This window comes from Oncorhynchus masou, chromosome 33 (genome assembly GCF_036934945.1).
Source record: "Oncorhynchus masou masou isolate Uvic2021 chromosome 33, UVic_Omas_1.1, whole genome shotgun sequence".
Taxonomy (NCBI): domain Eukaryota; kingdom Metazoa; phylum Chordata; class Actinopteri; order Salmoniformes; family Salmonidae; genus Oncorhynchus; species Oncorhynchus masou.
In genome coordinates this window covers 36,443,865-36,470,270 of record NC_088244.1, presented here as the reverse complement: position 1 = coordinate 36,470,270, position 26,406 = coordinate 36,443,865, and the positions used below count along the sequence as shown (strand labels likewise).

Sequence of the window (26,406 nt, the reverse complement as noted above, 5' to 3'; positions counted from 1 at the left end):
TTGTTACTTTGAGAATTTTCCATTGTTAAATGTTAGTATTTTGCTGATACAGGCATGTCTTATGTGACTTAGTCATATGTCTGGGTGTACAGATAAGTGCCGTTTGCGTGCGACCGCAGTATGTGACATCCTGTTTTCACAATCTACAGGGACTTAGCTGTGTGGAAACATGCAGGAAGGAACAGACAATGGTGGCAGCGTCAGCTATCTTAATCTGAACAGACAAGCTAAAGCAGCTTTTACACACCATGTTCCATCCCTGTATCCACCCATCTGCTAAACTGCCACATAGACAAAATAGGTTGTACTTTTTCTATAAGAGGAGAGAGACAACTCTGTTCGTTGGGCTTTCCTAACAATGCATTGATCGAGTGGTTATTGATTGCTTTGTTTTTTCAAATCTTATAAAATTGTTGTCTGAAAGAATCTGCAGTCTCTCTTCCTATAGAATTTCTCTGACATCTGTCCACTGTATCATAGAAGTATAAATTGCTTCAACTTTCAAATTTTCTATCAGACTTCCTACTACAGTCTCCCAAAGATAAGCCTGTGAGAGTTAAACTAAAAGAACATTTAATTTCTCCAGAACTACATCTTGAAATTTCTCAACTTAAACATGGTGAGTACACACAAATCATATTATTGTTAGTTTCAATAACTTCATATTTTCTTACAATAGTTAAATCAAAGCTGTTTCTTTTACATTTTTTCAACACAATGTGTCACGGCTTTCTTCTGTTGAAGGAGAGGCGGACCAAAACGCAGCGTGGTTATTGTGATACATCTTTAATGAAGATGATAAATGAACAATATACAAAACAAGTAATGTGACAAACCGAAAACAGCCCTATCTGGTGTAACAAAGACAGGAACAATCACCCACAAAACCCAACACAAAACAGGCTACCTAAATATGGCTCCCAATCAGAGACAATGACTAACACCTGCCTCTGATTGAGAACCATATCAGGCCCAAACACAGAAACAGACAAACAAGACATCCAACATAGAATGCCCACTCAGATCACACCCTGACCAAACAAAACATAGAACATACAAAGCAAACTATGGTCAGGGTGTGACAATTTGACTTAAAACAAATGTTTTAGTCATAATTTTACACAGATGTCGTTTTGTAACCCAAACCAAAACGCAAATCAATCTCAGTCATTTTGTTAACTTCAGCCAACTAGTCTAACAAAACTTGACTTTGAACTGATGTCTCTTTTTAATGACATATCTCTCCTGCTTTGATGTCTGCATTAGAAGCGACCCAGGGATAATGATTTATTGTAGAGGAAAATGTAAACTCAGTCATTGGCACTCATAATATATTCAAATAAATTGCCTCGTTTTGAAGTGGGCTGACAGTAATGAGTAACCTGTAAAGTTTTTACTAATTTCGAACTTAAATATTTCATGAGATATTTCAGAATGTCTGACAATAACAAAGTTCAAACTTGCTTTTCTGATATGCTATTAAATGTTTTAAAACATTGAGTGCCATAGTAAAAATACATTGATTTAACATTTCATATCAAAATAGATGTAGTTAGCAGGTCTACTAAATTAGTTTGAAGTCAAATGCATTCATTATTTGGAATGTGTTGATCAGATTGTAATTGATTTGTGAAATTAGTTATGTGTGACATTTGGTTTAAAAAGCATTTCCTGTTTGTCTGTTCAACAGCCGATCACTTGTTTCTTCAGTCAGGTGATGTGTCCCCATGTGTACCTGTACCCTATCTTCTACAATGAAAACATTTTCTGTCATGCCCCAAGCCCCCTCCTCTCCTCACCCACAGAGTTGCTAAGAATTAAACAAAACAAACTCTAGGCCATTTCCGTTTTGAAACAAATGAAATATTGTTGTTACTATTCCAGTTTTGGATGAATGTTTTGGTCTAATTGTCTATTATGCCAAAATATATTCTCAGAACTTGTTTCTTTCAGACGATTGTAAAGTAGAATTTGAAGGTGATAATTTCCTTTGGATTATGATTTGTCCTATGTGTATTTACAGTTAATACTTGATTGATTTTCAAATTAAAACTATTTATTTAGCTGAGAAAGTTGTAAACAACTATCTTTCCCGAAGTCTGAGTGCATCTCCATCCACATGGGTCAGGCTGGAGTCCAAGTTGGCAATGTCTGCTGGAGGCTCTACTGCCTGGAACATGGGATCCAGCCTGACGGACAGATGCCCAGTGACAAGACCATCGGAGGAGGAGACGACTCCTTCATCACCTTCTATAGTGAGACTGGGGCTGGAAAGCATGTGTTTGGGGCTGTGTTTTCTGGACCTTGAGACCACAGTCATAGGTACGTTTTCTGTTTACTACATTGGTGTTGAGCTCCTCCATGAGCTACTGATTTCTCTCCTCAGATGAGGTGTGCACTGGGACTTACCGCCAGTTATCCATGCTGAACAACTCATCACTGGCAAAGAGGATGCTACCAACAACTACGCCCGTGGACGCAACACTATTAGCAAAGAGATCATTGACCTGGTGCTGGACAGGATCCACAAACTGGTGTCTCTCTCAGAATGAATGAATGAATTAATAAAATATTTGATCTGATTAGAACGTGGACATCTGTTATTCTCCTTTTATTGACGTGTTTCTCTTTCTCTGACCAGTGTACAGGCCTTCAGGGCTTCCTGGTTTTCCACAGCTTTGGAGGAGGCACCGGCTCTGGTTTCACCTCCCTGCTGATGGAGCGCCTGTCTGTTGACTACGGCAAGAAGTCCAAGCTGGAGTTCTCCATCTATCCAGCTCCCCAGGTGTCCACAGCTGTGGTGGAACCTTACAACTCCACCCTGACCACCCACACCACCCTAGATCACTCTGACTGTGCTTTCATGGTGGATAATGAGGCTACATATGACATCTGTCGTAGGAACCCCGACATTGATCGTCTCACCTACACCAACCTCAACTGGCCAAAGTAGACAGATTATTTCCTCCATTACTGCTTCCCTTCGATTCGATGGTGCCCTTAATGTTGATCTGACAGAGTTCCAGACCAACTTGGTGCCCTATCCACGTATTCATTTTCCTCTGGCTACCTATGCCCCAGTCATCTCTGCAGAGAAGGCTTACCAAGGCTTACCATGAGCAGTTAACTGTCTCTGAAATCACCAATGCCCGCTTTGAGCCAGCCAACCAGATGGTGAAATGAGATCCTCGCCACGGCAAGTACATTCCATGCTGCCTTCTGTACCGTGGTGATGTGATGCCCAAATATGTCAAGACCAAACATTCTATTCAGTTTGTTGACTGGTGTCCAACTGGTTTCAAGATTGGCATCAACTATCAGCCTCCCACTGTAGTCCCTGGTTGAGACCTGGCCAAAGTCCCGAGGGCTGTGTGCATGCTGACATGGCAGCCCTGGAGAAGGATTATGAAGAGGTGGGACGTGACAGAAGTGAAGTAGATGAGGACAGAGAACAGTATTAGAAATGGCTTTCTTTGTCTTTATTTGTCTTTCAAATTCTTTACCATAGATCCACCCTTTTCTTTTCACTCCCCCTTTCCATAGATCCACCCTTTTCTTTTCACTCCCTCTTTCCATAGATCCACCCTTTTCTTTTCAGCCAGTATGTCCTTTCAAAACTCCTAACCTCAAACAAAAAGCACTTTCATGTTGACAATAAATTGTATGGAAAACAAAACTTGTACTTGTCGTAATTTTCAGTTTCCCATTTAGAGGTCTTTGTACCTTTACTTGCATAGACATGTACATGAAGTCACACTGGTGGATTAGACAGATTCACTGGGTTTTAGGAACACTGAAGTTCCTAGAATCACACAATTGCAATGTATGTGTTATTGCGCTTATTACATATTTATACTAACCTGTAAACAAATAATTACGTTTTAAAACTACTTACTTAAACTACTCGAAGTTTATATAATTTAAATATATGAGAGCTTTGCTTTGAAAGAGCAGCTATGGTGCTCGTGTGTGTTTGTTTTCAAGACCGTAAGTAGGATGAACCTCTGCTCGGATAACTAGAAAATGTCTTGTCTAGAGGGCAGTGTTGTGCAATAAATACTTGTCCTTGTCCTGCCGTGAACATGAACATGCCAGAAACTACCAATAAACGCTTACTGTAGTTGGCCGGTCAAGTTCAATACTGAACACTACAACATAGCACAAAGGTAATATTAAATCAACACACTTTGAAAAGTCCCTTCAAAAATGTATCTGAAAAAAATCACAGCCATAAGTGCATACAGAGTAGAGCTAGACCAAATACACTTCATTTGTTCACCCTCAGAATGCAAACAAATGCTACAATACCACATTCATTGTGAATTGGAAAAGTGAAATGTACTCCAATTTACAAATGTGAAAGTCAACTAGGCCTAAGAAGAACCCAGTCCTAGTTCACAGCCCTGATCTAAAATAGGTCCTGGAATTCATATCCTGCCCAGTCAGGTTAGGGGGGGTCTGTCAAGCTGGCAGAGAGGACAGCTGGGGTTTAAAAATACTGTCTTTGTTCCCACTGCGTTTAGACTCAAAACATGATATAGGCTCCTTCACAATTATCCAGCTCATTAAATGTATGGATTATACATGGTTACAATGGTATGACAAAAATATAAGCAACCATGTTCTGTATCTATGGAAAATTGATATACAAGCAAGGGGTTTGACGTTGGTATGATGCCATGAGATCAGAACGAATGCAAAAACAACAGTATATAGATTATTATGAGTCAATGTGCATGGGTCAGGTATTTACATGTGCCCAAGAAGCCTGGTCTACTCATTTACACGGCCTTTGTACTCCTTGCAGCCTGGTTTGCATGTGTTTATTGTGCAAGTATCTTCCCCGTGAAGAAAATGACATACACCACAACATTGGAAGATATCTTTTATTTTAATTTCACAATTTTAGAAGAGGACCAGCAATATTTATGAATACAATGGGATCCATCCAGGATTATGTCTTAAATAATCAGCTCCTGGATTAGCCCAGTCACTTCTAATTGAGGGTCTCGTGAGTGTTCTATTGCAATGAAAGTATGTTACGGAAAGTTTCGATGTTTTATGAAACAATGTCGAGAGTAAGGAGACTGTTGAAGAGTCTCATGTCGCTATGAGCATGAGGGAAACAATACAAGTGCATTGTCCATAGGGAGTAGCAAGGAAGTAGATCTGAGGCCTCTTTTACATAATGTACAAGAGTACCTTATCTTGAATATCTTTTCCCACTTACTTATCAAAAGTCTTTGAGGGGAAGACAACTGTTCGGGGACATAGGGGAAATAAAGTTATAAATAAGGATTTATACAGTGCAGAATCTCATACTGTAGTGCTCTCCAGTAAAGTAAGACCTGCAATGTTTCTTTTAAATACACCACATTGGAGACGTGTACTTCAAAAAGGTACAAAAACACACCCAAACAGTGCCCACGTGCATACAAACGTTGGGAGAAAAATCATCTTGATTGATTACGAAGCGCAAACTGTTTGTTCTGAGTGCAATGCATCTTAAATGGTGTGACCTATTCTGAAGCAGACAGACCAACTGAATTCCCAAACAACTGCTCACAATTACGTCCTAGCAACGCAAGCCCATTTGTTCAAATAAATACCCTCTCGAAATCTACACTAAATGTTCCCTAATGGTTTTTGACCCCCCCACCGCCCACCCAAATGTATCATTATTTTTACGTCATGTTTTTAATAAAATCAAACCATTCAATAGGCTGCTTTACATTTCTGTTGATCAGACAACCATAAAACAACATAGATACATTACTCCAGAAATCCAATACCACATACACTTGGTTAAAGACCTAGAATTCCTCCTCGATTCTGTGTCATTTGAAAGCCTCTTACTAAATAATACAGATATTGTTTTATAAGTACCATTCCAGTGTGACTCACTCAAAATTGCCTTGGAGAGAGAATATGTTATGTGTAAACACAACTGTCCATTACATTGCATTGCTGTGGTGGGTTGCATTGCCATTGCAGACAAGAACATCACAGATTCTCAGGCGTTGCCGAATAAAGAACCAGCATTTCATGTCTTAGAGCCCTGTGACGTCAAAGAGACTGTAACATGTCTTTATTGATGACTACTGAAGAAAGTTGAGAAGAGGGCAAAAAAGGAAGAAGGCAGATAAACTAATAGGAGCATAATATAGATTTCTGTCAATAAATAGGAACACTGATATTAGCCCCAAACCACTAATTATAATTGGCAAAAATAGGCAGAAATTAGAGAATATTCAGTTCACTAGAGATTTTCCCAGAGATTACATTCCTAGACAAGATATCAGCTAAATAAATACCTAATTACAAAGCTAACTAATCCTTTCCTGACACTCTTACCTGTCCACACCACAGCCACTCTAATCTGCCGGTGATCTGAGGAGACAGTGTTTGCCAATATGAAGGGTTTAGCCCTTTGTGAAAACATAACACACAGTGCTTTAGTTGACTCAGATACAGTGAAATATCATTTACCAAAGACTTCACCAGTGAATAACATTGATCAACATCTCCAGGGTAGACACCGAAACTCACCGAAACTCACTCAACAACTCTTCTTTACAAACACAGTGTCCATTCAGACCCTCTTCCTGATTCATTGATGTCCTTCAATCCTGAGCCATATGGATTCATATGCATTGATGTCCTTCAATCCGGATTCATATGGTGTTCTTTAATCTGGCTCCAGATAGTCCAAGCAGAGGAGGCTGGCGGGGGGAGATATTGGAGGGTAGGCTCATTGTAATGGCTTGAATGGAATAAATGGAACAGAATCAAACATGTGGTTTCTATATGGTTGATGTGTTTGACACCCTTCCATTAACTCCATTACAGACATGAATGAGCCCATCCTCCTATAGCTCCCCCCCACCAGCCTCCTCTGATTCCAAGCCTCTGGAAAGCAGATTAGCCTTAAAGAACCTCAACGCAGTCACATTAACAAGAGGCTGTGTGTGGAGGAGCTGTCATATGCTTCCTTCATATAAGGCTTGTGCTTCTTGGCAGTTTACTTGTTCTGTATGGTCCTTGCTTAAAAATGACCTCAACACCACTGCAAGATGGTGACCTGTGGGGAAAAAGGTCAAGCACACAAAACAAATATGAAGACAAGTTAATGTCTCATCATCATCATCATAATCGTCACCACCTGGAAGTACCTCCGAGTCAAAACATGCAAACAGTAATTGTTGTTGTAATCAAGCAATACTTAGTCACGTGACCAGATCAAACAGACATTTCCTTACAGGTTGCAAGGGTCAGAAGTTCAGTGCCATTGTTTTTTGACTGCTTGAAACAAAAGAAACAGGTACCTTTCAGTGTATATCTGTAACTGGCAGGACAGTCAGAGAGCTGTGTTAGTTACCTGGGTCAACAGTGTTTCATGACAAGATGTGTACGAAGAGAATGGCCAGGCCAATGTTGAGAAGAATCACCATGGTTATCATGATGATGTTCGGACTCTGGAAGAGAGAGGTACAGTAGATCCATTTCATGTTTTATTTAACCTTTATACACGTTTGTCATATTGAGATAAAAATGTCTTCCTCAAGACAGACCTGTTTAAGGTCTATGAAACAACAGCAATATAAATGGGATGAATGAAAAATGAAATCGCTATTATCCTTTTTACATTTAAGTTGCATCCCATTCCTGTGTCGCAATGCTGTAATGACTCTAGTAACAACACTTGTGAAATATGGTGACTGGGAGAGAAGCTGCTGCTGCATGGTAGGCGGTCTGGTAGGTTCTCATATGCTTTATGCTCCTTTCAACACAGGGGGCCTGGGCCATGGAAAAACCTCCCTAGAGTACATGCCATATAGGGCAGAGTGCTGAGGTCTCACGTCCCAGACAAACCACTAGTCTGCACGCCATCTACAGTTTCCATAATCATTCGGAACAAACAACTGTTGCCTCGATAAACACTTCTGTAACAGACACCTGAAATGCAACATTCATTTACATACTTTCATAGATAGGAATGGGTCGTCTGGATTACAAAATTGGACATGTGTAGCTATCGATGGTAGCTGTTGGTAAGCTCCCAACAAGAAATGGGAAAATTGCCTTGATTGTGGTTGTCAGAAATTAAATGTAGTTGAGAATAGGTACAAACATAACTAGAGGGATAATTATTATTACATCAGAGGAAAGGGTTCATCAGAAATGGGGTCTGATTAGTGTGGTTTAAAGGACCAGCATCAACTGCAGATAACAGTCTCCAGAGTAACATCAGGTTACATATTTGCACTTGAGTCTGCTTTTCGAACCCAGGTCATGGGAGAGTGTACTACATAACATGTAAGGACAGTCTTCATTTGACTGAATGTGTTCTCAAAACGTGTCAATACATGAGATATTGAGTGTTTGAATTGCCTTACCTGCTCAAATTCTACTACTTCTGTAACTTCACTTGGGCTCTTCACCATGTTCTTCATCAGCTTGGCCTCTGCTTTGGGTTCAACCTTCAGGGCTGGCTTGGCAGCTTTAGGCACTGGTGTAGGTGCAGGTGTGGCAGGTTTTGAAGCTGGACTGGCCTCCTGTTTCGTCAATTGCCTGAGTGATGGTGAAGGCTTGGGTGACACTTTATTGACAGACTGGGCACTGGACTCTGGTTCGCTCTCAGATATGATGGACACGGGTCGTTCATTGACCGACTCTGTTCTTTGTTTGGGCTCTAACGATTTAGGCTCGGGGGTGACGGCAGCTTTGGAAGACACTTTGGAGGCGGGAGGAAGGGGTGGGGCTTCTTTTTCTTCTTCTGAGTAGGCGACACTGGTACTTATCGAGGGAGCAGCTTTGGACACTTTAGTCTCAGATGCCGTCTTCTCCAGGGGTTTGATCTCCAGGTCCGAGCCCTGCTCTACCTTGTTGCTCAAGCGGCTGGAGGCGCGGCTGCTAGGGATGGGGGCAGTAGCGAGGCGCTCTTCAGGGGGAGCAGCGGCAGGGGCGGGAGTGGTGGGCCGGCTGTTGGTTCTGCTATTGGGACGGCTGCTCCCCCGACTTCCATTGCCTTTGTCCCCGTTCCAGCCAGCGGGGCCGAGGAGATGGGGGTCCTCTTTGCTGAGGTTGCCCTGCTTGGAGTGCCTGGACGCTGGAGGGGTCACAGCAGGGCTGGGGGAGGGCGTGCGGGCTGGAGTGGAGTCAGGCCTGTCGTGCAGCATTGGGCTTTCAGCGGGTGTCGGTGGCTGCCCCGCTAACAGTGGTTCATGCATTATAGGGCCTGTGTTCTCATTGCCATCTGAGATCTCCTGTAGCGCTCTCTTCTTCATGTACTCTGGGCCTGTGGAACAACATGGAGAAATATATGTTTGATGAGATTCCAATAACAACAAGATTAAGATCAGACTCATTTATTTATTGATGTTTTATAGTCACGTACACCGGTTAGGTGCAGTGAAATGTGTTGTTTTACATGGTAGCTAATATAAAAATGGTTAGTGCAGGATATTTTGGAGGTTATTAGCTAGGAAGTGCAGACAGTCGTGGATGGATTTGAGGAGTATCACCAAGGTCTAGATTTGTATGTGGAGCCACTCTGTCTTCTTGTAACACAGTCCTGTGACAGTCACAATGGGGTGACTACAGTTGGCCTGAGAAAACGCAGCAACTGCGTTTCCCTTATAAGATCACATAGGGTTGATTTGTCATAGGTCTAAAAACATGCTACTTTAGGCTGTAAATATCTCAGAGTGGGCCTTTAAACTAATAGCTGAATTGCAATATTCCAAACCAAACAAGTTGAGTCTGTAATATAGGCCTAAAGAAATAAGAACTGCTAGCTGGTTTTTGATGTACAACCTATAAGATCATTTTGCAGGGTAGAATTTGAAATACTGTCCATGTCTGAATACCCATACTAGCGTACTAAATACTATGCAAAAAAGTTTTAGAGTATTTGTAATTGTGAAAATAGTACTCCAAACGCTTCATCTAATGTGTGATTGCGCTGACTCCAGCCATTCGTTCGTTTTGGTACAGCGCGTCAATTTATCTGATTATCAGCTGTTGTCAAACACTTCGGAAAAAAGAGTGACTTCTACAACTAGATTAAGCTTCGAAATGAGTATGCGGTTTAAGTATGTAGTATGTTTATTCGGACATGACCACTGACTTGACTCAGAGCCTTCTATTAACAGGCTCTGACGCAACCACTTACTTATCTGACATAGAGTACAAGCAAGCACAAACAAAGACAAAAAAGACTAGTAGAGGGAGTGAGACAATCTACTATCAATCACATACTGGTGTTTAGCATTAGCCCTCAATTTTAGCCCCAATTTTTCAATCAAGAAGATCAAGGAAAATTCTTGAATGAAGAATTTGGGAAATACTATAGCCTATAGCTGTCACGCCTGCTCCCACTTCCCCTCTCTGGCACATCATTATGCACACCTGTCACCATTGTTACGCGCATCAGTGCTTCATGGGACTGACCTGGACTATATTACTTTATTGCCTCCCCTGTATCTGTCACTTCCTCATTTTCTTCCCCGTGTCTGCATTAAGGTCGTTTTGTGCCCACTGTCCAAATGCTGTCTGTGTTTTGTTTCATGTCCGTTATTCATTAAATGTTCACTCCCTGTACTTGCTTCCCGTCTCCCAGCGTCTGTCTTCACAATAGCACTGTTTCTCCCTGTCAGCTTCAGTGTGGTTGAGTGACACTGTGACCTTGCTCCATTTGTACCATTAGACACAGATATTTCATGCAGGCACTTGACAGTCAGTGGCAACTTTTTATCCGTGTCTATTTCTTCTGAATTTATTTTTGGTATTTTAAGTTCTCCCCAATTTCAATCTTGTCTCATCGCTGCAACTCCCCAACGGGCTCGGGAGGCGAAGGTTGAGTTATGCGTCCTCCGAAACATGACCCGCCTATCCGCGCTTCTTAACACCCACCTGCTTAACCCGGAAGCCAGCCGCACCAATGTGTCGGAGGAAACACCGTCCAACTGATGACCGAGGTCAGCCTGCAGGAGCCCGTCCCGCCACCAGGATTCGCTAGCCAAGTAAAGCCTCCCCTAACCCGGACGACGCTGATCCAATTGGGTGCCGCCCTATGGGACTCCCGATCACGACCGGATCGAACCTGGGTCTGTAGTGACGCCTCTAGCACTGTGATGCAGTGCCTTACACCGCTTACACCGCTGCGGGAGGTCCTATCAGTATCTATTTGGATCTGCTAAGCACTCAGCGGGTCCTGGGTGGGTAGTGGGTGACTAAAGGGGGAAAGAAATGCACACTCGACAAGGCTTTGGGGCCTGACTGTTTGGGCCCTGACAGACCCGTAAGGAAACTGATATGATTGCTCTACCCAAGTAAGATGGTCCTTTTTTTAGATAGTCAAAGGTGACTACCCTTGTGGAGTGCCTGCCCAAGCCAAGCAAAGACTAGCTGCAACAGTAGCAAGACAGATCTATCTATCATTTTAAACAACAACACGCTAGATGCTTTGAACAGAACAGCTATTAAAATCTTGTCATTTCGTTAAATTCACTTTGTAACACTTGCTTTTCAATACTGTTCTTGAAAGTCAATTATTACTATATTTCCAAGTCTCATACAGCACTTGGAACGAATGTAAGAAAGCTTGGAAATCAAGGTTCTTGTATATGTTTTTCTCTTGTCAATATCAATCCCGCAGCTGAGAAGTCCAGTCCACATACCTGGCTGATAGAAGGAAGGGGACAGTTCCCTGGCCACCAACCTGGCGAGGCTGGACTCTTGGTTGGAAGCCTGAGAGGCCTGATCGGCACCATCTGACTTGGCCTTAGCATGGGTCGTCCTGCAGGGAAACAAACAAAGCTTCTTTACTCAACATCAACTCACCCAACCTTACAATTACTTACTGGATTGACTTATTTTAGTTCATAGTGGAGCAAAGGGCCTCAACTGTTCAACTTTACAAAAGCATGCTAAATCTGTAGCTACTTATGATGTCATCGTGATCAAATATTCAAATGTACAGATCTAAGGCGAAGAGTTGAAACGTCGTTAATCCGATTCTGATCTTTGATCATGACAACATTTGCCTGTGAAAATGATTGGGAAATCCTGCTGTACATTCGCTAGGTTTTAGGGGACTGCGGTTGCCATTGCAAGCCCGATCCATTCCCTTCCTCTTTATTTTGGAAATATACTTTGGCACTCTGTCTGGACTATAAAAAGCAATGAGAACATCCCCAACACTTAAGATTCCCATATCACGCCATATACCCAGTTAGCCCTATAGTCCAAGAGATGAATACTGGTACGAACCAAAAGCACAAACTAACTAAGGGGTTGTGCTGTAAAAACCAACGCTACTACACTAATCCAAAACCAGACTGAAATGGACAGAAATACTACAAAATGCAACTTGTTTACAATATTATATAGGGCTGATGTGTGGAGTTCAGTTGGTCATGTGGTTCACTATTATTATTAGCTGGATAGGGTGTCCTACTCTCTCGTTGGGCTGGAACAGAAATAAATGACTCTTTTAACACCTCGACCCGGACAATGAGTTAGTGCCAGGGTGTTTGCAGGGTGTTCCCCTGTACTGTGTATGTTACATTCACAGATTTATTCAGGACGAGTCTGTGTATTTATACATACTGTAGAAAAGGCAAATGTAATACATGCAGATTTAGTATACAGTTACCTTTGATTAAAAATATATATATAAAAAATTGACCTATTTACTGCTGATATCAACCCCAGGCTCAAGCTCAGGCTGGGGCTGAGACTGACTGATTGTCATTACTATGTAAATACTTGACATACTGTAATGTTACACTGCTGGGCTCAAAATAGATCATCCACTTAAGGACTTTGAGGGGTAGGCAGCACTTCCCCAATGGAACAATTAAGGCTGAGGTGGCTGGGACCCCCTGTCTTGATATAGTATATCAACACCGGTCTGCTCTTAAGTCAACAATGTTCTTATACAGTAGTCTCAGCCCAATCTCAGACAGGTTGTTATCTTGATAAAAGGGCAGACATAGGGCTGGAGAGTCTGTGCTATGGAGGGCTAGAGAGTCTGTGCTATTGAGGGCTGGAGAGTCTGTGCTATGGAGGGCTAGAGAGTCTGTGCTATTGAGGGTTGGAGAGTCTGTGCTATTGAGGGCTGTAGAGTCTGTGCTATGGAGGGCTAGAGAGTCTGTGCTATGGAGGGCTAGAGAGTCTGTGCTATGGAGGGCTGGAGAGTCTGTGCTATGGAGGGCTGGAGAGTCTGTGCTATTGAGGGCTGTAGAGTCTGTGCTATTGAACAGCTGACAAGCCCATCTGCCATTTACAAGCCTATGAACTTCTAACTTGGGTAAGAAGTTGTATAAAACGTACTTTCAAAACTGCACAATATACTACGAGACATTCTGATGAAAATGTGGTCTAGGCTGAGGCTCAAGGTTTGGTCTAGACTGACTAGAAACATCAATTTCACATTGTGCAAGTAAGTAGTGAGACAAACATACATCCTAAAATGTTAACATTTCACAGATATGACAGGCTACTTGTAACACATAACAACATGATCTTGTGTGTAGTGTTCAGAGGTTCCTAAAATGGTAGTGCCGTTCTGTTGGGTTGCCAGGAAGTGCCATTCCGTGGGAGGAGTGTCACAACAGATGGTGCTTTCTGACTACCTGCAGAACTCCTCACATTCCTCAGAGTCCTCTCAGATGGCTCGGTAAGTAAACCATTAGTGTAGACTGGTCTCAGATCTGTTTGTGCTGTATTACCAGATGGTGAAACTGATTGTTGCCTGGTCCTAGATCTGTTTGTGCTGTATTGCCAACTCCTATGCCAACTCCTGTGGTCAATATTGTGCCATAGGAGTTGGCTATACAACACAAACAGATCTAGGATCCAGGCAACAATCAGTTTTACCATCAGGTAATATGGCACAAACAGATCTGAGACCAGCACAAAGAGATCTATGGCCAGGCTAATATCAATGCTCAGTACTCCAGAACCAAGGCAGTTTTACTACAATTTAGTTGGTGGCCTTCTACTGATAGGTTTCAAGTTTCAAGCTTTAATGTCACATGCACATGTACAGTGAAATGCCTTTCTTGCAATGCGACGCAGTAATCAATAGCAATCACTTCAAACAGACTTGTTCAACAAAGTCTGATATGAAGCTGCGGCCTAAATACCATATGTGCGTTTAGACTCCCCCAATAGACACCCCCATATTCTAAGGGCAAGAAGCCAGCGAATGCAAGACACTCAGTCAGTCGTCACAAACTTGCCTTCGACCCCAACCGACATTGAAACGTGAACATAAAGCCCGCTTGACACTCACTTGAAAAAGAATGGCTAACGTCATTTTCTGCTTTAAAAAACCCCACTTCATTAGCCTTCACTGTTGCTGGAAATGATATTGAGGTCAGTCTACTTTTCTTCATGCTTCACACGACAGTCACAGGAGACCCTGTGTCATCGTGGCCTGTCACTGGTGCTCTGCAGATGAGTGGGGTCCTGAACTTATAGCAGGGGGAGGGTTTCATAGTACCAGCAGTATAAATGTGCTACTTGACAGAGCAGTCAGGACATACATTATTTGCTTGTTCTTCTGGGTGATAGGACACTGACACAGACATTAAACTTCCATTACCTCTTCTGATTTGAAACAATGTGAATGGGAAGATTGACAAAATCTGTACGCGCGTAGTCAGGTACAAGTGTGTCTCACCACAGTTATCTTCATCATATTGTCATCCTTTCTAACTACACACGGGCAATAAATAGGTCTTGCAAGAGTACATACAGTACAAAGCTAAGAATAGACGGTGTTATCCGCAACACTCATATTTACAAATCATATGATTGGCTGCATTGAAACAAAATGTACATATCAGCACTACTGTATGTAAGTCTAGACACCCGGCTAATGCAAGGTGCAGTACATGTATACTCCAACCTCTTATCCCCACTTAGTTATGAGCTCGGTCATATTTATATCCATGAAACCATTTGACACCCCTGCTGACGCAAGGAAGGCTGACTGACTGCTGTGGTGTCAATTATGTGTTGCTTGCAGACCTAGGTTTAAACACTATTTGAAGTCGTTTTACATTAACTGTTTGCTTTAGCCTTCCTGGAATGCAAGATAGGCGAGGTTTTTTGTAGTTTTGTGACTATTCTATTGTTTTCGTTGCGCCAGGCAAGATCAATCAAGTCCAGCTACAGTATTTGCAATTATTTCAAATACTATTTGAACCCAGGTCTGGTTCCTTGTCCGCTAGCTACCAGCGAGAAAGTGCTAAAACCTGTTTCAGAGCTTTGTCACTGCATGGGGATTAGCTAACAAACGGTTCCAACAGACACACAAAGTTATCTTCAGGCATAGTTGAGGACACTAACACCAGAAACATATTCCATTTTTGGATCTTAGAAAACAAGCCTGCAATCATTCAAGTAAGCAAGACTTGGTTGTTTTACTTCCATCACGCTTCATTGATGAGTTGTTTTACAGCAGTGCTACTTCCAGTGTATACTGTGATGTGATGTTACTGGTCTGCCTTATCAGGCAGAGTGTAGACTATTTAGACTGGGCAGGAAAGTTGCTGGAAGACGGTATAGCAACAGCAATCAACTGTTGCCTGCATTCCCCTGTGATTGTGATTCAGCAACAGTGTGCGCCTGCCCTTATTTAGTCACCCAGTCAGTCTAGGCCTCCATTTCTTACTGACTACTGATACTAGGCCTCTCTCTCTCTCTCTCTCTCTCTCTCTCTCTCTCTCTCTCTCTCGCTCTCTCGCTCTCTCTCTCTCTCTCTCTCGCTCTCTCTCGCTCTCTCTCTGTGCACCATTTACACCCAGACAGTCCCAGACCGCCGTGGCCTCTGCTGCCTTCATGTACTCTGAAGAGACTCAGCCTCACACCAGACCAAAAACGCACCCACCTCAAAATACTGACTGAATGTCAGGGCAGGGAGGGAGAGGGAGCATTAGCTAACCTAACCTTAGGGCGGCTGGGTGTCTCAATGGACAGGTTGTATTTATAAACCACTGACTTAATCACAATGGCTGCTTGTTGGCCCTGGCACCATGGCTGATGGCTGGGCAGCGCGCAGAGAGTCACTGCTGCCAGGGACATGGTCCACGTCTGGCTAAGGGATACCATCCTGGCTAGATCCCCTGCCCTGTCCTTCACCCCTCCACAACAACAGAACAGAGGGCTTCAATGTGTACTCCTCTGTGTAGTATGTATGAATGATTAGTTAGTTCCCGTTCGTCTCCATTTCTTGAGTCCAAGTGACAAGCTCAGACACTTGTATTTTTTTAAATTTTACCCCCTTTTCTCCCCAATTTCATGGTATCCAATTGGTTAGTAATTACTATCTTGTCTCGTCGCTACAACTTCCGTACGGGCTCGGGAGAGAAGAAGGTCGAAAGCCACGCATACTCCGGGTCCTGTGTGGCTCAGTCGGTAGAGCATGGCGCTTGCAACGCCAAGCGTCGTGGGTTCGATTCCCGCTGGGGCCACCCATATGTAAAAGTAGTGGCCCCAGCCGACTTGTAAGTCGCTTTGGACAAAAGCGTCTGCTAAATGGGATATATATTATATATTTTAACACAACCCAACCAAGCTGCACTGCTTCTTAACACAGCGCGCTTCCAACCCCGAAGCCACTAATGTGTCGGAGGAAACACCGTGCACCTGGCGACCTGGTTAGCGTGCACAGGAGCATCGCCACAGGAGTCGCTAGTGCGCGATGAGACAAGGATATCCCTACCGGCTAAACCCTCCCTAACCCGGACGACACTAGGCCAATTGTGCGTCGCCCCATGGACCTCCCGGTCGCGGCCGGCTGCGACAAAGCCTGGGCTCGAACCCAGAGTCTCTAGTGGCACAGCGATTCAGTGCCCTAGATCACCGCACCACCCAGGAGACCCACTTCACTATTTTCGATGTATGAATAATAGTGAAATAGTAGGAACTAGAACAATGATTTTGTATCAGTTTTGCTTCACTGGAGGTCACCGGTTAGGGGTACCGTGGTATGGGACAATGTGTGGATGTCAGAAGGTGAATTCACCAATTTGTAAGTCGCTCTGGATAAGAGCGTCTGCTAAATGACTTAAATGTAAATGTAAATGTGTGGAATGTATGAGGCAAATCAGGTTTGGCCTCTTTCATTGATGAAAACCCCCAGGGACCAGGCAGGTTAAGACCACCGTGGTGTCCTTCATCCACTAACCGTCTGTTTCCACAGTGAGCCCTCAAAAGGCTGCCGGCTGATTCACATGTCTATGTATGGAGTCTTCATGGCTCGGCCTGTCTGAAGAAGAGGATCCAGCAAAACTGTAAAACAATACAACAAATGTTTGGCCCATAACTCTCGCAATGCCGCTGGTATCAGTGGTGAAATATTTAGATTTCCATCTGCCTAGGAGCCAGGACAAGATCTGTAATTCATCAGCCAGAGCCTCGGGATGCGTCCCAAATGGCACCCTATTCCCTATATAGTGCACTACCCAATGGGCCCTGCACTATAAAGGCTATAGTGTGCCATTTGGGGCGCAGGCTTACTGTTGTAAACACAAGGCTTATTTCAGGTGCTGTTGTGGCTTCCAGTAGACATAAACACTGCTGCCTTCTATGGTGAGGCACGGAGGAAACCTGTGTCATCATGACCGTCAGTGACTGTTTCTCTGTGTCGGTAGCCTGAGCTTGTGAGAAAGAGTGCAAATAAGGTCTAGGCCTACAGTACACAAAGAACTAAATCTAATTCTGATATGCTCGGTTAGATATCAAAGCTGATGCCTCAGGGATTTCCCTCGCTATCAGCAGAGTCTCAACCAACACCCTATCTCAAAAGTGTATCAATCTAAACTGAAGTGCCCTGCAGCTAGGTTCCCTTACGGTCAAGTATGCTAGCTCCTCTCAGATGTATTAGTGGTGGCTCATAGTGGAAGGCGATAGAATTCAGCAATTAAGGCACGAGGGGGTGTGGTACGAGGGGGTATGGCCAATATACCACGTTTCAGCACTGCTCTTATGCACAACCATTAGCCCTGGTATATTGGCCATATGACACAACCCCCCCCCCCGAGGTGCCTTATTGGTATTATAAATTGTTAACCAACGTAATTAAAAGAGTAACACCCTCCTCTCTCCTTCTCTCACCCCCCTCTCGCCTTCCCCTCATAACACACTCCTCTCTCACCCCCCTCATTAACACCCGCCTCTCACCTTCCCAACATAACACCCTCCTCTCACCTCCTCTCACCCCCCTCAATAACACCCCCCTCTTGCCTTCCCAACATAACACCCTCCTCTCTCCTTCTCTCACCCCCTCAATAAACACCCCCTCTCGCCTTCCCCTCATAACACCCTCCTCTCTCCTCCTCTTACCCCCTCATTAACACCTTCCTCTCTCCTTCCCCTCATTAACACCCTCCTCTCTCCTTCCCCTCATTAACACCCCCCTCATAAACACCCTCCTCTCTCCTTCCCCTCATTAACACCCCCTCATTAACACCCTCCTCTCTCCTTCCCCTCATTAACACCACCCTCTCTCCTCCTCTTACCCCCCTCATTAACACCCTCTTCTCTCCTTCCCCTCATTAACACCCTCTTCTCTCCTCCTCTTACCCCCCTCATTAACACCCTCCTCTCTCCTTCCCCTCATTAACACCCTCTTCTCTCCTTCCCCTCATTAACACCCTCTTCTCTCCTCCTCTTACCCCCCTCATTAACACCCTCTTCTCTCCTTCCCCTCATTAACACCCTCCTCTCTCCTTCCCCTCATTAACACCCCCCTCATAAACACCCTCCTCTCCTTCCCCTCATTAACACCCCCTCATTAACACCCTCCTCTCTCCTTCCCCTCATTAACACCACCCTCTCTCCTCCTCTTACCCCCCTCATTCACACCCTCCTCTCTCCTTCCCCTCATTAACACCCTCTTCTCTCCTCCTCTTACCCCCTCATTAACACCCTCCTCTCCTCCTCCCCCTCATTAACACCCTCCTCTCTCCTTCCCCTCATTAACACCACCCTCTCTCCTCCTCTCCTCCTCCCCTCTCCTCCCTACTTTTACTGTCCATTTTACAACTGGAATTGAATAATTTGCTGACACAATACCCAGTCACACACATGACACAAACAGCAAAGGTAAGAGGGTTGTCAGGGAATCCAACAGACAACCATTTAGAGAAAGGCCCATGTCACCATTACACCAAGGGGCTGCACAGTAAACTGAAACCATGGCATTGCCTCTTCCCCTTTTGAACTTAATTTCTGATTGACATAGCTGACTTTGCTCTTCACCTGGATCCCCATACACTGGAGGAGGAGAATGGCTTTCATTTTCATTGTTTGAGGCACCATGCTGCCAACGAACAGTGGCGTCAATAAACAGCCTTCTTCTACTGTACCAGGGTTGTCCTCGAAGCACAGAAAAAATGGATGCAAGAATTAAAGCATGATCTCCGATCTAATGCTAATTAAAACATGGCAGAGGCAGAACGACACTGCATGTTCAGCTATCAACTGTCTATGAAGCCTGGTAACTCCACACAGAGAAGTATTGTTTTCCCCTGTGTCCTCTATGGTTCCTATTGTGACCACAGCCAGATAAGGCATGAGGGCAATACCTGTAACTGCTGACTCTGATCTGGCTCCAGGGTTTCGTTATTTGTCAAGATCCCCCTCTTCTGATCCTTCAGTGCCAAACAGTAGCTCTCTTGTCCATGCACTGCTACGCAGAAGTAATCATTGGTGACAAGAACATTTAACATTGACCTTGACCTTGCTCTTCTTGGCAAATTAGTGAAGGGCATATGGGGGGAGGGGAGGTGAGGCCTAGTGGGAGTTGTTTTAGAGAGAAATGTGGCGGACTTGAAGGATTTGTAACGTTCGTTTTAAAGAAGGTAAGTAATAGTTTATTCATAGGACATAGGTAATAAACAGTTATACCACAACCTAGTCTATCCCAGTCATGTATATGTATATATATATATATATATATATATATATATATATATATATGAAATAACACATATGGAATCATCAGTAACCAAAAACGTGTTAAACAAATCTAAATATGCTTCACACACACGCACACACACACATCTATATATATATATATATATATATATATATATATATATATATATATACATATATATATAGAGCTGTCTGTCTCAGCCATATTTACAGTGTCTTGGACATCTGTCTTAGTCCTCCTTAGTTTGACCAAAATCCCTATATGGATCATGTGAATTATGCAAGGACATAAATTGATGTACTTTTTATGGTATACTCAAATATAAAACACATTTGCCTGTTTGTTGGCCACATACTGTATATTGGTGCTGAGAGGACAGAGGAACCAGGCTACCCTAACATAGAACCAGGGAATCAGGGTATCCTAACATAGAATGATGTTTCTATATGTCATATTGATAATAAATGTCGATCCTGCGTTCACTATATGTGCATTTGGGAAAATCAAAATAATGATGTCTCTATATTCAAAATGCGTAATATACACTGAGTTTGTAAAACACTAACAACTCTTTCCATGACATAGACAGACCAGGTGAATCCAGGTGAAAGCTATGATCCCTTATTGATGTCACTTATTAAATCCACTTCAATCAGTGCAAATGAAGGGGAGGAGACAGGTTAAAGAAGAATATGTAAGCCTTGAGACAATTGAGACATGGATTGTGTGTGTGTGCCATTCAGAGGGTGGACGGGCAGGACAAAATATTAAAATGCCTTTGAACGGAGTACAGGTTCACCGGTTTGTGTCAAAGAACTGCAACGCTGCTGGGTTTTTCACACGTGTATCCCATGTAGCTCAGTTGGTAGAGCATGGCGCTTGCAACACAGGGTTGTGGGTTTGATTCCCACAGGGGACAAATGTGAAAAAGTATGAAAATGTATGCAATCACTACTGTAACTTGCTCTGGATAAGATTCCCCAATGAACTGAGGCTGTTCTGAGGGCCTAAGGGGGTGCAACTCAATTTTAGGAAGGTCTTCCTAATGTTTAGTACACTCAGAGTATGTTTATTGTCTATACCTGGAAGCAGCAATCTCTGCTTTCTGTTTGGCGATGGCAGAGGCACGCTGAGCTCCCTCCACACCGCGCTCCACCTTCTGCCTGATCTTGGTGCCCTTCAGTTGGATCACCCTCTTCTTCATGGCCTTCACCAGCATATTGTTCATATACTTTCCCTCCTCCTTGCCCCCTTCCGCAAAGGTAGTGCATCCATAGCCGTGTCGCTGGTTGTCCAACCACTCTCCCTCATACTTCAGACCACTGGACCGTTCGCTTATTCCATAGCCCGAGCGCTTGTCGTTCTTCCACTCCCCCATGTAGACCTCTGTGGTGGTGGCATCGATGTCGGCCTCCACGGGGGGGAAATCATCCGGCCCGGCCAGGCTCTCGTCTCCCAGACTGATGGTGGAGTTGGCATCGCTGGCCACATCGCTGGCAGCAGAACTTAACGCAGATTCGCTCCTCGATCCCAGGAAGCTTAACTTGCTCCTCACGCTGGATAAGGACGTACGGGAGTCTGACTTCTTCAGTTTCCCCAGGAGAGACCCCCTTCGGAACAGGCCCTTCTTCTTGGGTTTAACGGCATCCGGGTCCACCTGGAGGGTCAGGGCGAAGCCGCCCCGGGAGGGCCCCAGCTTGGTGGGCGTGGTGACCCGGGACTCCTGGCCGGCGACGTTGGTGGTGGTGATGGCGGGGACATCCTGCTGGAGCAAGGTTCCGTTGCTGTGCTCGCTGCGGAGGGAGGTGAGGGAGGTGCGGAGAGGGGAGCGGACCACCGCTGCCATGCCGTAGGGCACGCTCTGACGGACTCCGTACCCGTGTCGCATACCGCCAGTAAACTGGCCCTGAAATGTGCCTGAAAAGACACAGAGGGCATTAATAGATATGTTAACATCTACAGAAATAGACAAGATATAGACTAAACCGTCTTCACTAGCCTCACACGTCACACACAATTTCATTGAAGATATGTGGGTTGGCTATTTATCATTATCATCACCCTTATGCCACTGCAAGGTAAATCAACAGTGTGAGATTAATAGTTTTGTTTGGAAAGTAGAATAAATTGCATTATTGCAATGTTGAGGTAACTGATATTAAGTGGAATCAATGCAGGTCAGGAACCATAACATGATAGAGAACCCTGACACATTTTTTCCTACTTTGTCCTTTGGGCATATAGTTTGCGTGAAAGACTACAGTGCAAGTTATCTATGTTACCCAAACTAATCATGGGTGTAGTCTGTCATGCAAAATCTGTGTCTGGATGCCATTGGCTGTAGCTATAGTTGGACCGTGAGGCCAAGAGGACACAGCAGCCTGCTGGACTATTATTACTTCCTGACACATGGTGTCAGAATCTCTCAATCAACCAATCAAATGGGCCCAAGTCTGATGAGTCAGCTACTGAAGGGACCAGGGGCTTTAAACAGACAGCACCGCCACCAATATTATTGGTGTGCTCTCTCAGCAGGTTCAAGTGTACAGTTACAGTATGAGAAGACATAGCACAGTCCTAGATCTCTACTGAATGTGCTTTTGCCAACTCCTCTGCCTAAGCTACGGTTCATTCAGTCAACATTGTAGAGGAATCAGTGTTGTTTCTCCTGTTAATGTTCCTCCACTCTCTCACCAGTTCTTTAGGGCATCTCAGAGTAGGAGTGCTGATCTAGGATCCGATTTATCAAGATTATATAGACAGGGGCGACCGATCAGCACCGGGCCCATGACTTCTTGTGTGTGTGACAACAATGAAACTAAAACAGCTAAGATAGCTTAGTTTAGCATGCCACATCACAGGACACACTTTGTATTGACACACCACTAATGTGCCTTCCACTGCCACTATACTTTGGCAAGAGGTCCTTAGCAATGGGCAAGATCCCAATGGACCATCTGCAGCAACACTTGGGTTCCTCTCCTTGGTCCACTGGCGGAAGCTTTAGTCGCTCATTCTCTCATAAAACACTGAAACGGGACATTAGCATTGTGCTGGAAAGCCTACTGTACTGTAGATAATCACTCATATCCCTGATGCTACATCTTCAACTGCACTTGAATATATCGGCACCACAGAGAATAAATACCAATCCTGTGCAACTGCCTCTACCCGTCTTCACATGTTAAATGTCAAGTAAGATAAATGTCAAGTGAGGCAAATGGATGTGCAGCAATGGTACAATATTATTAGGGGAGGAGATACTGGCAATCTATTATTGAGAAGATAATTGTATTGGATTCACTGATTGCGTACCGTGTCTCCTAGAGGTCTGAATCAAAGGTTTGATATCAGACCATTTCTTACCTGAATATGGTACTTTACTTTGATTGGTCTTGCCTTCCAGGTTACCCACTAGGTCATTTTGTAAACATATATTATGTTCTGGAACCATGACATGCACCCATCTCATTGTTATTTCATTATTAGAGATATACAAATGTGTTTTGCACCCACCATGCGTCATGTCTGCAATGGTCATGTGAGGTGAAATGTGTATATTTTGGGGATGTGAACACTCAGTGTGTTTGACCTGACGAAGATCCGTTTTGGATGGAAACGTTGTCAATGAAGCGGTGAATTAGGAGCTTTAACAGTGTGCGGGCCTTCTTGTTCTATTCAATATTATTACACATTACTGTATTGCTATTACATATGATCAATTCCAGACTTCCTTACATACACTACCGGTCAAAAGTTTTAGAACACCTACTCATTCAAGGGTCTTTCTTAATTTTGACTGTTTTCTACATTGTAGAATGAGAGTGAAGACATCAACACTTTGAAATAACACATATGGAATCACATAGTAAGCTATTTAAAAAATAAAACTAAATGTTCCTCAAATAGCCACCCTTTGCCTTGATAACAGCCTTGGCATTCTCTCAACCAGCTTCACCTGGAATGCTTTTCCAACAGTCTAGAAGGAATTCCCACATATGCTGAACACTTGTTGGCTGCATTTCCTTCACTCTGCCGTCCGACTCATCCCAAACCATCTCAATTTGGTTGAGGTCAGTGGATTGTAGAGGCCAAGACATCTGATGCAATACTCCATCACTCTAATTATTGGTAAAATAGCCCTTACACTGCCTGGAGGCGTGTTGGGTCTTTGTCCTGTTGAAAAACAAATGATAGTCCCACTAAGCCCAAACCAGATGGGATGGCGTATCGCTGCAGAATGCTGTGGCAGCCATGCTGGTTAAGTGTGCCTGGAATTCTAAACAAATCATAGACAGTGTCACCAGCAAAACACTCCCACACCATAACACCTCATCCTCCATGCTTCACGATGGGAAATACACATGTGGAGATCATCTGTTCACCCACACCGTGTCTCACAAAGACACAACGGTTGGAACTAAACAGCTCAAATTTGGACTCCAGAACAAAGGACACATTTCCACCAGTCTAATGTCCCAAGCAAGTCTCTTCTTCTTATTGGTGTCCTTTAGTAGTGGTTTCTTTGCAACAATTTGACCATGAAGGCCTGATTCACACAGTCTCCTCGGAACAGTTGATATTGCGATGTGTCTGTTACTTGAACTCTTTGAAGAATTTATTTTTGCTGCAATTTCTAAGGCTGGTAACTATAATGAACTTATCCTCTGCAGCAGAGGTGACTCTGGGTCTTCCATTCCTATGGCGGTCCTCATGAGAGCCAGTTTCATCATAGCTCTTGATGGTTTTTGCGACTGCACAGTTCTTGAAATGTTCCGTATTGACTGACCTTCATGTCTTAAAGTTTCAATGGACTGTCCATTCTCCTTGTTTATTTGTGCTGTTCTTGCCATAATATGGACTTTTGCTCTTTTACCAAATAGGGATATCTTCTGTATACTCCCCCTACCTTGTCACGACATAACTGATTGGCTCAAACGCATTAAGAAGGAAAGAAATTCCACAAATTAACTTTTAAGAAGGCACACCTGTTAATTGAAATGCATTCCAGGTGACTACCTCATGAAGCTGGTTGAGAGAATACCAAGAGTGTGCAAAGCGGCCATCAAGGCAAAGGGTGGCTAAGAATCTGAAATATCAAATATATTTTGATTTGTTTAACACTTTTTTTGTTACTACATGATTCCATGTGTTATTTCATAGTTTTTTGATGTCTTCACTATTATTCTACAATGTAGAAAATAGTAAAAATAAAGAAAAACCCTGGAATGAGTAGGTGTTCTAAAACGTTTGACCTGTAGTGTATACTTGATTGAATTAAATGCCATGATATGGCTGGTACATGATTAAGTGTCAAGCCCACCTCCAGGCACTGGACAAGATAACACAACAACAAAAACAATCACATACCTCCATCAGCATATGTCTCTGTGCCATATCCATCTTGTAATCCGTTATTCCATGTTCCTTCATATTTTGCTCCACTACCCACACTCAGACGCAAGCCATATCTCCCCTTGAAGCCATGAGTCCATTCTCCCTTGTAAACCCACTGTCCTTTAGTCTCAACTCCTAGACCGTGGCGCTTCCCTTGCGACCAGAAGCCTTCATAGGTATTTCCGCTTGGCCAGGTGTACACTCCAACTACTTCAAACCCGTAATTCCAGGATCCGGAGAACTCGCCCTGTCCTTTAGGTCCGGTGCAGATCCCATGCCCATGGGCTTTGCCACCTTCCCAACCACCACAATAAGCTCCACCATCATCAAATTCAAAACGACCTCCACTCATACCTTCCCTTCTGTGACTCCTATTCAAAAATGTGATTCAAAGGTAAAGTCAAATCAATGACAACAAATAAATCTTGGTCAAGATAAAAATCTCTTCCTTCAGACTGCATCCACCTTCTCCTGTCATTAAAAACAATTTAGGATATCCTTGGTACTGTGCTTAGAATTTATTTGTACTTTTCGGTATTTTTCACGTAGCCTTCGCACTAGACCCTGCAAATTTGATTTAGGCGCGCATTTTCTTATTCCCTCATGGATGACTTCTGTTGATCCCCGGTCGATTTTAGAGTCATGAACTTAATGCAGCCTCTGTGCTGACTGAGTAAGATTTGTTACGGTTGTTTCCCCCTGAGAGATAAAACTTATATGCCCTTATTTAGTTGAACTGTCTTTTGATGTATTATTTTGCTGGTTGAGCCAGGGATCTTGCATGGCTTTCCAAGGTGGCCATAGAAAAGCCCCTTTCCCCTATCCCTGCTTCCCCTCACTCTGCCGCTGCTATCTCAAAACACTTGGTGCGGTTGTAAAATGTTTAAGCAGACCTAACAAGGCGACCAGATCCACACACACTGTTCCAAAAATACAACCCAATCCTTACCCTGCTGCAAGGAGTCATCCCAGATCACTCGCCACTTCAGAGTTGGGCATGCGTAGGGTATATCCACAGTCACACACTGAAGACAGAGCGTTTAAACAGACCT

The 26,406-nt window shown here is 43.7% G+C and overlaps 1 protein-coding gene and 1 pseudogene across 2 annotated transcripts; one reads left to right on the top strand and one right to left on the bottom strand.

Moving 5' to 3' along the window:
* The first annotated feature begins 1,373 nt into the window (after positions 1–1,373).
* Positions 1,374–3,668, top strand: LOC135527476 (tubulin alpha-1C chain-like; annotated as a pseudogene).
* Positions 3,669–4,887: 1,219 nt separating this feature from the next.
* On the bottom strand, positions 4,888–26,213 carry LOC135528420 (junctophilin-2-like). Of its 2 annotated transcripts, XM_064957491.1 has the most exons (6): positions 25,328–26,213; positions 21,040–21,874; positions 11,682–11,800; positions 8,397–9,298; positions 7,379–7,475; positions 4,888–7,081 (listed from the first exon to the last, which is right to left on the bottom strand). In XM_064957491.1, the coding sequence occupies exons 1-5, from the start codon at positions 25,704–25,706 to the stop codon at positions 7,395–7,397; spliced, it is 2,316 nt and encodes a 771-aa protein (XP_064813563.1). In that variant the 5' UTR covers positions 25,707–26,213; the 3' UTR covers positions 4,888–7,081; positions 7,379–7,394. The 2 variants fall into 2 exon arrangements, with proteins under 2 accessions (XP_064813563.1, XP_064813564.1); XM_064957492.1 differs by lacking the exons at positions 4,888–7,081; positions 7,379–7,475; positions 8,397–9,298; positions 11,682–11,800 and adding an exon at positions 17,209–17,307.
* Between the last annotated feature and the right edge of the window lie 193 nt (positions 26,214–26,406).